The sequence below is a fragment of the Cervus canadensis genome, chromosome 29 (assembly GCF_019320065.1).
Source record: "Cervus canadensis isolate Bull #8, Minnesota chromosome 29, ASM1932006v1, whole genome shotgun sequence".
Classification (NCBI taxonomy): domain Eukaryota; kingdom Metazoa; phylum Chordata; class Mammalia; order Artiodactyla; family Cervidae; genus Cervus; species Cervus canadensis.
This window is the reverse complement of record NC_057414.1, coordinates 42,666,504-42,678,487: the sequence shown is the minus strand read 5'-3', so window position 1 is coordinate 42,678,487 and position 11,984 is coordinate 42,666,504. Positions and strand designations below refer to the sequence as shown.

Below are 11,984 nucleotides of genomic sequence, written 5' to 3'. Positions count from 1 at the left end.
AAAAGCCCCACAATGATTTTTTTCTTTCTTAGGGAGGTGGGCTTAGAGAAGGCAGTCCCCCAGTTCTGGCCACAGGGTTGGATTAAGAGGTGAGGGAATTCCCTGCAGAGGGCAGCTCAGCACCGAGACTGGGAAGAGACATGATAGATTGAGGGTTGAATGAATGATTGGGGGTTGAAGGGAAACAACAAGACCCAGGCAAGGCCCTGGGGAAGGTGGCAGGACCAGTCAGCTCAGCTCCAGCAGGGCGCACCTCTACCACCCACCAAGGAGGAGAGCAGACCTGCCCTGGCTGGCCTTGGGAGAGGGGTGGGGCGGGGCTTCATCTGGCCCAGTCCTCAAACACGGACTTCTCCGGCTCAGCCTTCGCCCTCACTGTCTTCAGCCAGCACAGGGCTGGGGCCCTGAGGAGAGTGTGCAGGGGCCAGGATGGAGCCAAAGAACAGCGAGCGGAACTGGCGAGAGAACAGAGGAAGCCAAATGAGCTCCGGAGGCTGCTCCCTCCCTCCGCCTCCCATCCCAGCCCCTGCCTCCGTGCTTCCTGGTGTCTGATTCTGCAACCCCATGGACTGTAGCCCACCAGGCTTCTCTTTGTCCATAGGGATTCTCCAGGTCAGAATACTGGAGTGGGTTGCCATGCCCTCCTCCAGGGGATCTTCCCCCACCCAGGGACTGCACCCAGGTCTCCCGCATGGTTGGTGGATTCTTTCCGTTGGAGCCACCAGGGAAGCCCCTCTGCCTCTTGCCCCTACCTTCTTAGGCGGGGGAGTCCCAGGCACTGTGCTGGGCTCCATGTCATCTTCCTCCTCTGAGTGGGGGCTGGAGCTACAGGGGCGCTGGAGGCCAGGTGAAAGGGAGATGGAAGGCAGTGCCCGGGAGCCCTCGCTGCCCACGGTGGTTTCCATGGCGATCATGTAAGAGTCCATGTCGTCGACAGCAAAGTCATCCAGGTCTAGGTGGGGCGTGCTACAGGCAGAGACAGTTTATCAGCCGGGGGACAGAGTTAGGGCCCCGCCTGGAGGGCTCAGCCAGGGCCTGCAGGAGCCTAGTGACCACTGGTGACCTCTTGGTTTTATTACTTCCTGATTTGGTGGGAGGGGAAAGGATGGGGGGTGGTGTTTTAAGTGGCTGCTTCCGGGAGGGGGTCGACCTAGAATCCTTTCATCAGAGTTCAGGTAGAGGCCTGAGGGAGGCATCCTGGGGGCTGCTTCAGCTCGGCTGGGGGAGGGGAGCGGCAAGTCCAATGAGCTGGGCCACCTGGGGCCCAAGCCCCCACCTTCCCAGGGGACAGGAACTGGAGCGCACTGGGGCCCAGGGACATGCTGGGCGGAGGGCCAGGCCAAACTTCCTCCGCTTAAACTACGCTGGGCCCATCCTCCCCAACCCACCTGCCCTTTCAGCCACCTGCTTCCCCCATCCCAGGCAGCCCCCTGCCTCCCAGCAGCCCTTTTCCCTCCTTGGCTTGGGAGGAGGCCTCAGCCAGAGAAGGAAGCCAGCCCGACCTTGGGGACACTTCCCTGGGTGGGGGGATCTCTGAGTACAGCTGACCAGTGGGGCTGAGCCTGCAGGGCTGGGGCTCGACAGGAAGTGGGGATGGGGGTGCACAGCGTGGGGGGTGCAGACGCTAGAAGTGGCAGGCTCCAGCCTGGGTGGGCGGAGCTCTCACCTGTGAGCCTGAAGCCGGGGCTCTGGCCGCTGGAGCTCCTCTTGGGCACGCAGGGTCTGGGGGTACGAGTCCGGCTCCGAGAGTGTGGCCAGGACAAAGTGGCCGTCCAGCAGAGAGTCCTCGATGGCAAAGATGGCTGGCCTGGGCAGGTGACAGGTCCAGGCGTGGTCAAGGCCCTTTGGCTTCTGGCACCCCAGAGAGCTCCCCTCCCTATCCCAAGGCTGGGCCTTACCTGCCCGGGGCATCGAAGTGAATGCTGAGGGACAAGTTGGCGGACTCTGCGAAGCTCAGGAGCCCCTGGGAAGGGAGAAGCAGAGCATGGAGGCAGGGCAGGGAGGAGGGGTGGACGGGGTGGTGAGCGCGCGGCAGGAACCTCACCCGGAATTCCTTGAGGCAGAAAGTGATGGCTACCCCTTCCTGGGCCTGCAACTGCTGGAAATCCTCCTCTCCGATGCTCATCTCCGTCACCATGGCTTTGACAGCGCTGTCTGGGGGTGGGGCAGCGACAGGAGGAAGCCGGGCTCTGCCCCACCAGCCCGTCTCTGCTCTCTGCCCGCCCCACCCAGTCTCTGCTCTCTGCCCCAGGCCCCATCTGTCCCCTCACCTGCCTCCTCTTGGTAGCTACGCAGGATGACCCTGCGCCCACGGCCGATGCCCAGCGTCACTTCAGCCAGTGCGGGGGGGAAAGGCAGAACAGCCTCCACCAGGACCCTGTGAGGGGGGCACAGCATCACACCTGAGGCTCGGCCCCGCCCAGCGGCTTTGCTCTCAGAGGACCTGAGGTGGGACAGCGAGGCACACCAACGTCCGAAGAGAACCGGGCCAGGCCTAGCACGGCACTAGGGTGGAGCACGGGAGCAGCAGGACACGGTCCCTGCCTCATCCAAGGCTCCCAGGATGTGGGAGAGCAGTCCTCTTGCAAGAGATGGAGGCAGACAAGAACAGGCTCACAGAAGGCAGCAGGAAGTTCAGGCGGTTTGGGCTGAACTGAACCAGGCAGGCGGCACCTGCCCATCCAGGGTTGGGAGACCAGACCCACACTGTCCACGTAAACACTGCCTTACAAACAGTCCGCAGGTCCCTGTCTAGTAGAGACAGGCTGGTAAAGAGTTACAGGTGAAATAACACCTGGAATTTGCCTCGAGACAACTGGGACATAAGTTGGTTATCTGCTTAATATGAATTTGAAATTGTCCATAAGACAAAGAGAAACCATCACTCGTTTTAAAAGAAAGAAAAATCCTCAAATCCCGGACCAAGGATTGATTCCCTCTTTCTCTACCCAAAGGAATCCTGGGCAGTGCTATTTCAACACAACTCAGAAAAACCAAGTCAGGGCTCAAAGGGACCTTCAAGTTACCATATCCTGTAGCTACCAAAAGCAAAGAAACGTGAGACCTTGGGTTACTCAAGTGCAAGGGGCACCCTGCACATGGGCAGGTGGGAGGGGACCCACTCCTCTCTGGCCTTCTCCAGGGACCTTGGCGTCTGCTGGGCTCCCCATCTCCCAGGCCCTGCGTGGTCCCTGTGACTGCCCAGAACGGCTCCTCTCCTATAGCTGGTTATTCAGGCAGCCCTCCAGGACCGTGACCTCCCTGTCCAGCCGCAGCCTGAGGACCCCTCAGGGCTAGAACCCAGCCAGGTAGGAAGAGAGGCTGCCCTTGACTGGGGATCATCCCAGAAGGATGACCAGATCAGAGAAGGGTTACAAGTCCCGGAGCCACAAAAATTAAGGGACCTTCAAAGGTGTTCAGGCCAGAGGAGACGTGAGGGCAAGCCGGAGACCTGTTCTTTGAAAGAGGAGTCAGAGTGGGTCTGAGCGGTCAGAAAGCCAAGTCAGACTTTGAGGTGGAGAATACAGACTCAGGAGACAGGAACATGGAACAAGGGAACATCTGACCCCTCCTAACTCCAGCCTCTGCCCTTAAAGAGCCAGTCAAGGCCCTGAAAGCAAACCCGGTCAGATGAACGCTTGGAGGGTCACAGATGCCCTGCAGGAAAAACAGAGGAGGTGCCTCCTTAAACTGATTCCTGAGGCTGAAAGAAGGAAGAGAAAAGCCTAGGGCTCGGCGTGCAACCAGGGGCGTGCTCACCTGGCTGGGGCACGGAGCACATGGGGACACAAGGCTGGGTCGAAGACGGCCTGCAGGGACTCGCAGTCCTGGAAGGACAGGTTGTGAGTCTTCCTCACCCCTGGATGGGCAGACAGGGTCTCAGTGGGCTCGCCAACCTCTAATCCCACACTGCAAGGACCCCTGGGTCAGCCAGCTGCTCACTCACCATATTTGCAGTGCAGCTGAACTACCAGGCGGCTGTTCCTGTCATTCAGGGAAATGCAGCATTTCTCCACAGTCTTTTCCAGCATTGCCAGTGAGCGGAAGACAGACAGGAAGGACTAGACGAGGGAAACACATCCGCTCAGCATTGCGCCTCCACCAACTGGCTCTCACGTCCAGTCCCCGTGGGCTCTGGCCCATCATGGGCTCAGCACTGTCACACCAGGAAAGGACCCCTCACACATGCAGATATCTGCACCCTTTCAGATCTTCGTTCGTGCTCTTACCCTGGTCTGGAATGCCTTCAAAAGACGTGCTTATCTTTCAAGGACCAACCTCAAAGTCATTTACTCCCTGCAGGTCCCTGGAAGATTCAGCTACCCTCTCCACGCGGCCCATTATCCCTATGGATGTCTCTACTCAGTCCTGGCCCTGCGTTCTGCACCGGATTACTCCGGTATACATCTCTCCCCCTGCAGGCACCTGCTGTGTGCCCCAGAGCAAACTGCACTACGGGGAGGGGTTCCTAGGGGAGTGCCCTGCCACTGCTGGGGGACCCGCCTCACCTTCATCAGGATCTTACAGCGCAGCTGGTCCTGACCAGGGGTGGCCGCCTGGTACTGCTGGAAGAAGAGGGGGGCAAAGAGGAAGCAGGCGTAGGCCGAGCGGGAGGAGTTCACGGTCCGGAGGGAGAGCTGGGGCCAGGAAAAGTGGGGAGAAAGATGTGGTCACCAGCAGTGCTGGGCCCAGCCCTCAGGCCAGCTTTTGCCCAGGCACTTGCCCCAACGGCTTCCGTTCTACCATCACCTGCGGAAGCCCGCCCTCTCCTTCCAGTCTTCCGTGGTGTCCTCCACGCAGCCTTCCCCAAGTACCGAGTGGGCCTCAGCGCTGCCCCTTCCACAGCAAGGGCGCGACCCAGCCTTCAGCCCCCGTGCCTTTTACCTAATCACCCCCACCAGGCACTTTAGGGAGGGCAAGGGCTCTCGATTCGGACACCAGCCTGGGAAGATGACAGGGCCCAAAGGGACGTCCCAGCAACAGGGGAGGCCCCTGCTAAATTCAGCAAACGTGCCCACCGGGCACCCTGCCTGATGGGGCGAGACTCGAGCCCCGATCAGGGCTCCCTGTTGGGACTTTCACGCCACTCCCCCATACCCGGTCTCCTCACCCCGTCTTCCAGGGGCTCCAGGTAGAGTTCGTCCCCGATGCGGGACAGGGAGTGGACGGCCTTGCCGAGCACTGCGGGGAAGAGGGGAGAGACAGAGGTTTGCGGGCGCCTCGGGCCGCCCCACGTGGTTCCAGCCCCCGGCCGGCCCCGACTCACCCTTCACGTTGCTGCCCGTGACCAGACACTTCATGCTGCCCCCAGTGACCGGGGTGGGGCAGGCGGCGGGCTACGGGCCGAACCCCAGCTCAACGGTCCCCTCCGGATCGCTCCCGCCGCTCCAGGCGGCCTGGGGTTCCCTTCCCGCGCACCGCCCCCGGCAGCCCCGCCCCCGCCTCCTGATTGGGCCGCAGGCCGGCAGCTCTGTCACGTGAGAAAGACGCTCGCCTGCTGCGCGTCACGTGACGGAGTCTGCGCCCGGGGCGGGTCCTGTCACGTGACCCGGGAGTGCCGGCTTCCTCAGTGCGGTCCGGGCCCACCCTCTGCCCTCGAGCGCCCCGGGCAGCCGGGTGGGTCAGCTGGGCCCACAGCGGCCGCGCGCCCGAACGCGAGGTGCCCAGAGGGTGTCCGGGAGCGAACAGTGGGCTCGGAATCCGGAGATGGGCGGGCGGGCCCGGCCGGGGTCACTAAATTAGTACGGATTTCCTGGACGTCAGTCGGGCGCCGGGGGGGTGCGTACGGGGTCGATGCAAGACCGTCTCACCCCGTCCCAGCGGGCCGGGGACGCAGACAGAAGCAGCAACTACCAGCTCTGAAAAGATAGTAACGCACCTTGCTACAGGATCCCGGGGTGGGAGGTGGCTGCTCGCCGTGCCTTCGGCGAGCCTCCGTTGATCCCGAAGAACAGAGAAAGGGGTAGAAGGATGTGGCCGGCAGGAGAAGGCGAGAGTAAAGACTCTCAGCAGCGCGTGGGGCTTTTCCCGCCGGTTGGGAGGGAAGTGCGTCTGTCAGAGGAGGGATGGGGGCTGCTGAAAAAGAGAGTCTCTGATGGAAAGCACTGGAAACATTTTATGATAGACTCCTGCGCCTCTGGCCGTTTGAAAAAGACCAAGGGAGGGTGCCAAAAGGGCTGAGTCAATCCCTGGGTAGGGAAGATCCCCTGGAAGAGGAAATGGCAATCCACTCCAGTATTCTTGCCCAGAAAATCCCATGGACCTAGGAGTCTGGTGAGCTACAGTCCATGGGGTCGCAAAGGGTGGGACACGACTGAGCACGTACACAGCAGTCCTCCGGTCAGGTCTTCCCCTCGTCCTCAGCATCGGTCCTCAATGAGTGAAGCGGAGGGCAAGTCATGGAGGGGCTCCTGACCTGGTTTCCTGCAGCACCTGGTGTGCTTTGAGGGACCCTTGGGCACCCCTGCGTTCCTTTAGGGCCTTGCTCCTCTGGCACTGTCGCCAGTAAGGAAGCCACGTTTGCGGGATCCTTGCGCTCCTGGCCTGCAATTCTGGACCCCACTTCCTCTCCTTACCCTCAGTTTTCCTCCCTCACCAGGTTTCCCTGGATTACTGGGGGAGATTATTCTTGCCTTTTAAGGGGTTCAGTGTAATTGGTACCACTTGTACCCAGGCATTTAGCTCAGTAAACTGGAACTCATCCTTGATTCCATCCTGACCCAACCCTTATGTACTATAATCCTTCAGCAAGCCCTGAGTGCTCTGCCTCCCAAACAGATGACAAATTGGTCCTCCTCTCCCATGTCCACAACGATCATTCTTGCTCAGGCCACCATCATGTCTCACTTGAATGATGGTGGGAGCACTCTGAGTGGTTCCCTGCCCCTCCACTCCACTCTCCATACAGGGCCAAAGTGACCTTCCTAAAATGTCAGGCATGTCATGCCTTTCCCCGGTTTAGATCCTGCAGTGGTTTCCAACTACTGCACTTGCCATCAAATCTAAATCCCTTGGGAATTCCCTGAGGCTCCAATGGTAAGGACTCTGAGCTTTCACTGCCAAGGGCGCAAGTTCCACCACTAGTTAGGGAACAAAGCATGGCCTAAATACATAAATAAGCTAACAAAAACTAAACCCCTACCCCAAACCTGTAGGAAGGATCTGGCCCTGCCCATCTCTTTACCTGTCTCTGGCCTCCTTCTGCAGCTGGGCTGAGAAGCAACCACATCCTTCTCCACCTTGGGCTGTCCACATAAGCTATTCCCACCACTTGGAATGCTGTTCCCCCTTCTCACACGCAGGCACCTTCTCTTTCTAGGGCTCAGCTTCAGGTGCCCATCCTCAAATAGGCCTTCTCTGCCTCCCTGCTCCAGGCCCCCTCCCCATCATCCAGCTAATCCCTTTCTCCGAGTCATCCACAGCACTTGGCACAACTCAACATTATTTCACATACGTCTACTTCTGTACTGCCCCTAGGATGTCAGCCCCGGGAGGCCAGAACTGAGTCTGTTGTGTTTGTTACTGCATCACCGTACCTCCCACATGGCCCGGCCCTCAGCAGGTGATCAGTAAGTACGAGTTCAGTGAATATGTGTGTGATCCAAGTGAAACTGAGTTGACTCTGGTTGCCTCTTAGCACGGTGCTGTGATTGATTAAAACTTCCAAGCCCTGCCCACAGTCCTACCCTTCTGTGGATGATAGCTGTCACCCCACATTTTGTCCAGTCCACCACCCCCCAAACAAAGAACCTAGCATTCATTATTCTTCTCCTTATTTTACTCCTCCTCCCTGGATCTCACCCTCTCTCTTTTTTATTCCAGTGAGAATCAGCCAAACCTTCATGGCTTCTTCATTGCTTCCCCAGCCGTTTGCCTGAGCAGCCCAGTTGGAACAGGAGATAGATCCAACACTCCCTGGAAGGCAGGGAGGGGAGCTGTGACTCACTGAACAGCCAGGTCTCGGCTTCTGACTCTTAAGGGGCTGTAGGGTCCTGTAGCCTCCAGGCTTTGGAGCAAGGCTCTGGGGGGAGGAAGTTGTTGTCTAGTTGCTCATTCGTGTATGACTCTTTGCAACTCCATGGACTGCAGCACACCAGGCTTCCCTGTCCTTCACCATCTCCCGGAGTTTGCTCAGATTCATGTACGTTGAGTCAGTGATGCCATCCAACCATCTCATCCTCTGTTGCCCGCTTGTCCTTTTGCCTTCAATCTTTCCCAGCATCAGGGTCTTGTCAAATGAGTTGACTCTTCACATCAGGTGGCCAAAGTTTTAGAGCTTCAGCTTCAGCATTAGTCCTTCCCATGAATATTCAGGGTTGATTTCCTTTAGGTTTGATCTCCTTGCTGTCCAAGGGACTCTCAAGAATCTTCTCTAACACCACAGTTAGAAAGCGTCAATTCTTTAGTGCTCAGTCTTCTTTATGGTCCAACTCTCACATCCATACATGACTACTGGAAAAACCATAGCTTTGCCTGTAGGGAGGGAGAAGGAGACAGAAATGCTTTTGGACTTCTGATGAGTCTTTCCTAAGCTATATGTATGTGTGCGTGCGCGCACACACACCTGCCAAAGCCAGGAATCTCCTGACCCTTCTGAAGGGCTCAGACACCAGAAAGGAGCTTAGAGCTGGGAATCAGGAGTCCTGGGTCTCTGGTCTGTCCTCAGCACTGACTCTGCTGTGACTTTGGGTGAGTCCCTCCCGTGTCTGCGACTGTACAATATGGTTGGGGGCATGAGATGCCCCTTCCCAACTTGATGTGCCGAGATTACAAGGGGCCCTCCGACTGCTCTGAGCCCCTCTGCTAGCCACCCCCACTCTGGGGAAGAGCTGGAACTGGCAGGCCTGCTCCCCCAGGCTGTGGGGCTGGAAGGGAGCTCTCCCATCGGAGGTCAGGCACCCTCTCCAGGATGGCAGTTGGCGTAGCCAAGAAGGCCTTCCAGGTCCAGAAGGGAGGAGGCACAGGGGACTCCAGCGCTGCTCACAGACGGCCTCAGGCAAGTCAAGGCCCTTCTCTGGGTCTGTTTCCTCCTTGATAAAGTGAGCGGGTTGAATGAGATGCTGTCTCAAGAGTTTTTAAAACCCCACATTCTTACAGTCTTCACCATACCCCACATTAGAGATGGCCTCCTGCAAGTACACAGTATGTGATTATGTGGGAGTGTGTGTGTGTGTGTGTGTGTGTGTGTGTGAGTGTCTTGGGGGTAGATATGAAATGGAGGAAGGTGGTTACCATTTCAAACTTCTAAAATAATTATCTGTCTGGAAATTTCAACCACCGCTTCTCACCCAACTTGTTAGGTTTGAAATCAAAGAATCCTCAGAGCTCAGTAATTCATTCATTTAACACATGTTAGGACTTCCCCTGGTGGTACGGCGGATGAGAATCTGCCTGCCAATGCAGGGGACACGGGTTCGATCCCTGGTCCAGGAATATTCCACATGTCGAGGGGCAGCTAAGCCCGTGCACCACGACTACTGGAGCCTGCCAGCCCTGGAGCCCATGCCCCACAAGGGAAGCCACCAGAATGAGGAGCCCGCACACACCCAAGAGTAGCCGCCGCTCATCAAAACTAGAGAAAGCCCTGGAACAGCAAGGAAGACGCAGCGCAACCATCTATAAATAATTTTTAAAATGAACATTTCTAATAGGGTCAATCTGAATACTGGAGCAGGAAATGACAACCCACTCCAGTGTTCTTGCCTGGAGAATCCCAGGGACAGAGGAGCCTGGTGGGCTGCCATCTGTGGGGTTGCACAGAGTCGGACACAACTGAAGCGACTTAGCAGCAGCAGCAGCAATCTGAATACACACTAAAAAACAAACAAATAAACAAACGTGTTAGACACACTTTTCTAAGTGTTGGAAAGAGAGTCCAGGACAAAAATCCCTTCCAGAGGGCCTGACGCTGCCGAGGCTGGGCTGTGCACACATGGGGGATGGGTTGTGTGTGGTGACGCTGGGGTTTCCCGGTGTGAGAGGGAATTCTGAGCTGACGGGCACTGAGCTGATGGTCTGTGGCACACCAGGTGCCTCCAGCCCTCGGAGGCAAGCCTGGCCTGGGCCTTTTTTCTTCCCTGGCGTTTCTCCCAGCAACCAGAACAAGCTTGGCACGTAGCAGTGGTTTAGTAAACGTAGGTCGGATGACCAAAGAGTGTCGGATTCTGAAAGTTCACAAGACTTGAAGCCACGTTTGTCTGTTGAGGTGGACCATGGGGTTCTAGGCCCTTGTGTGCCTGAGTCTGAATCCTGGCCTCATTGCTTTCAGGTTCTGTGCAAATGAACGCTTTGCTTTTATATTCTCTGAACCTCAGTTTTCTCATCTGTAAATTGGGGGAGGAACAGCTAACAGTCCCTATCTTAGAGGGCCGTGAAGATGAACTTTCTCAATGTTCATAAAGCCCTTTGTCCGCACGGTCAGTGTTGCTGTTCCTCTGGTTACTGTGTCCTGGCTTCTCTGTCTTTGGAGTGTCCCCTCACGATATTCTGGGGTCGGGACCAGGGACAGAATAAATCATCAACACGGCTGAGGCCAGGGTGAATCCACACTAGAACTGGGAGGGACCGCCCCCCACGGTAACTTCACAGAGGAAAGGTCTGGAGGCCAGGAACTGGAGACTGCTCAGAGGGAGAGCTTAGGTAGGGGTAGGAGTCAGCCAGCCCCAGGAAGAGGTGCAGGGTGGGGGCCTTTTCCCCGCTTGATCCTGGGCCCTCGGCGTGCCCTCTGCCCCCCGTAGGGAGAAGATGAGCCCTCGCCATCTTGGCCAGCTGCTGGGGGCTGGTGCTGCCAGGCTCCGAGCACAGCTGAGACACCAGGTCCCTTCCGTCTGCAGGGCTGGAGATGAAGGGGAGAGGAGATGGAATTTTTCAAGGCCGCAGATGGGAAGGGGAAAGCTCAGGCTTGTTCACCAGAACCTGGCACGCTGGAGTTACAGGGCCCCCTCGGAGCGCAAGTGAGGTAAGTTTAGGACAAATCAAAGGCAGCATGCTTCCCCCAGCAGGGGAGGACTCGATGGAACTCATTACACCAAGATGTGGTCTCGGCTGGAAATAGAAATAGCTTCACAAAAGGTTTAGATAAATCTGTGGATGACAGCTCCATTCATGGGTTAGAAGGGAAGGAAGCTGTTTGGGGCCTCCTGGCCCGCGGAGAAGACATCAGGGAGATGACCTGGCCTCCGTGAGACCACCCCCAGACCCCTGTTGGAGGCAGGCTTCAGGCCCCGGGGACCCGGGAGGCAGCGTCCACATTCCTACCGCCTGGAGCCCAGTCTGACTCCCAGGCTCTTGCCTCAGTGTCCCCAGCGCTTGCCGTCAGCTGTCTGGGGAGCCGTGGGCACTGCCAGCTCTGGGAAAGTGGCCCAGCCCAGCTGTGCCCTCAGGGACCAGCAGAGGGAGACAGACACCGTGTCCAGTCCCTGCTTCCAGCTCAGAGACCAGGCTGCCCTGGGGAGGGCAAGTGGGTGCCCGAGGGTCCCTGATCGGTGTCCAACACTGCGCTAGGCACCCAAGGGAGAGGGGCCCCAGGAGCCATCTTCCCTGGCCGAGGTGGGCTTACTACAGTGCAGGGGGGGGGGAGGGACTTCAGAGAGCTGAGGGCAGGGCAGGGAGGAGACCACTTATCAAGAGCAGGGGCGCTCTGCAGCCATCTTCCCTCTGTCCCCGCAGACCCCAGCCCCTGGTGGGCAGGGTGCGGCTCTCCGTAGGACCATGCTGTCCTGCAGATACATATAGGAGGTGCTTCAGAAAGCCTTGGGGTTGACTGGGCCCCAAAGACCCGAGTGCCAGCTCCTCCCCACCCGGGAGCCCTTTCCAGGCCAAATGTGGTTCCCCAACTGCTTGGCTTTCCCCAGCCACCCTCACAGTTTCCCTTGACATCTTCCTGACCTCTGACCCCTGCCTTCTGGGCACCAGAGCCCTTCTTGCACCTGTCTGAGCTCTTGAGCCCTGGTGTCATTGAACAAGTTTCGCAGCGGTCAGCAGCG

General features: G+C 57.9%; 1 protein-coding gene across 1 annotated transcript; it reads right to left on the bottom strand.

The window, feature by feature from the left end:
- Nucleotides 1–143: 143 nt before the first annotated feature.
- On the bottom strand, nt 144–5,450 carry RAD9A (RAD9 checkpoint clamp component A). Its single transcript, XM_043451693.1, has 11 exons — nt 5,267–5,450; nt 5,111–5,181; nt 4,509–4,637; nt 3,947–4,061; nt 3,760–3,859; nt 2,271–2,377; nt 2,045–2,154; nt 1,899–1,963; nt 1,667–1,807; nt 753–966; nt 144–455 (listed from the first exon to the last, which is right to left on the bottom strand). Exons 1-11 carry the CDS (start codon nt 5,298–5,300, stop codon nt 360–362), a joined length of 1,182 nt encoding a protein of 393 aa, XP_043307628.1. The 5' UTR covers nt 5,301–5,450; the 3' UTR covers nt 144–359.
- Between the last annotated feature and the right edge of the window lie 6,534 nt (nt 5,451–11,984).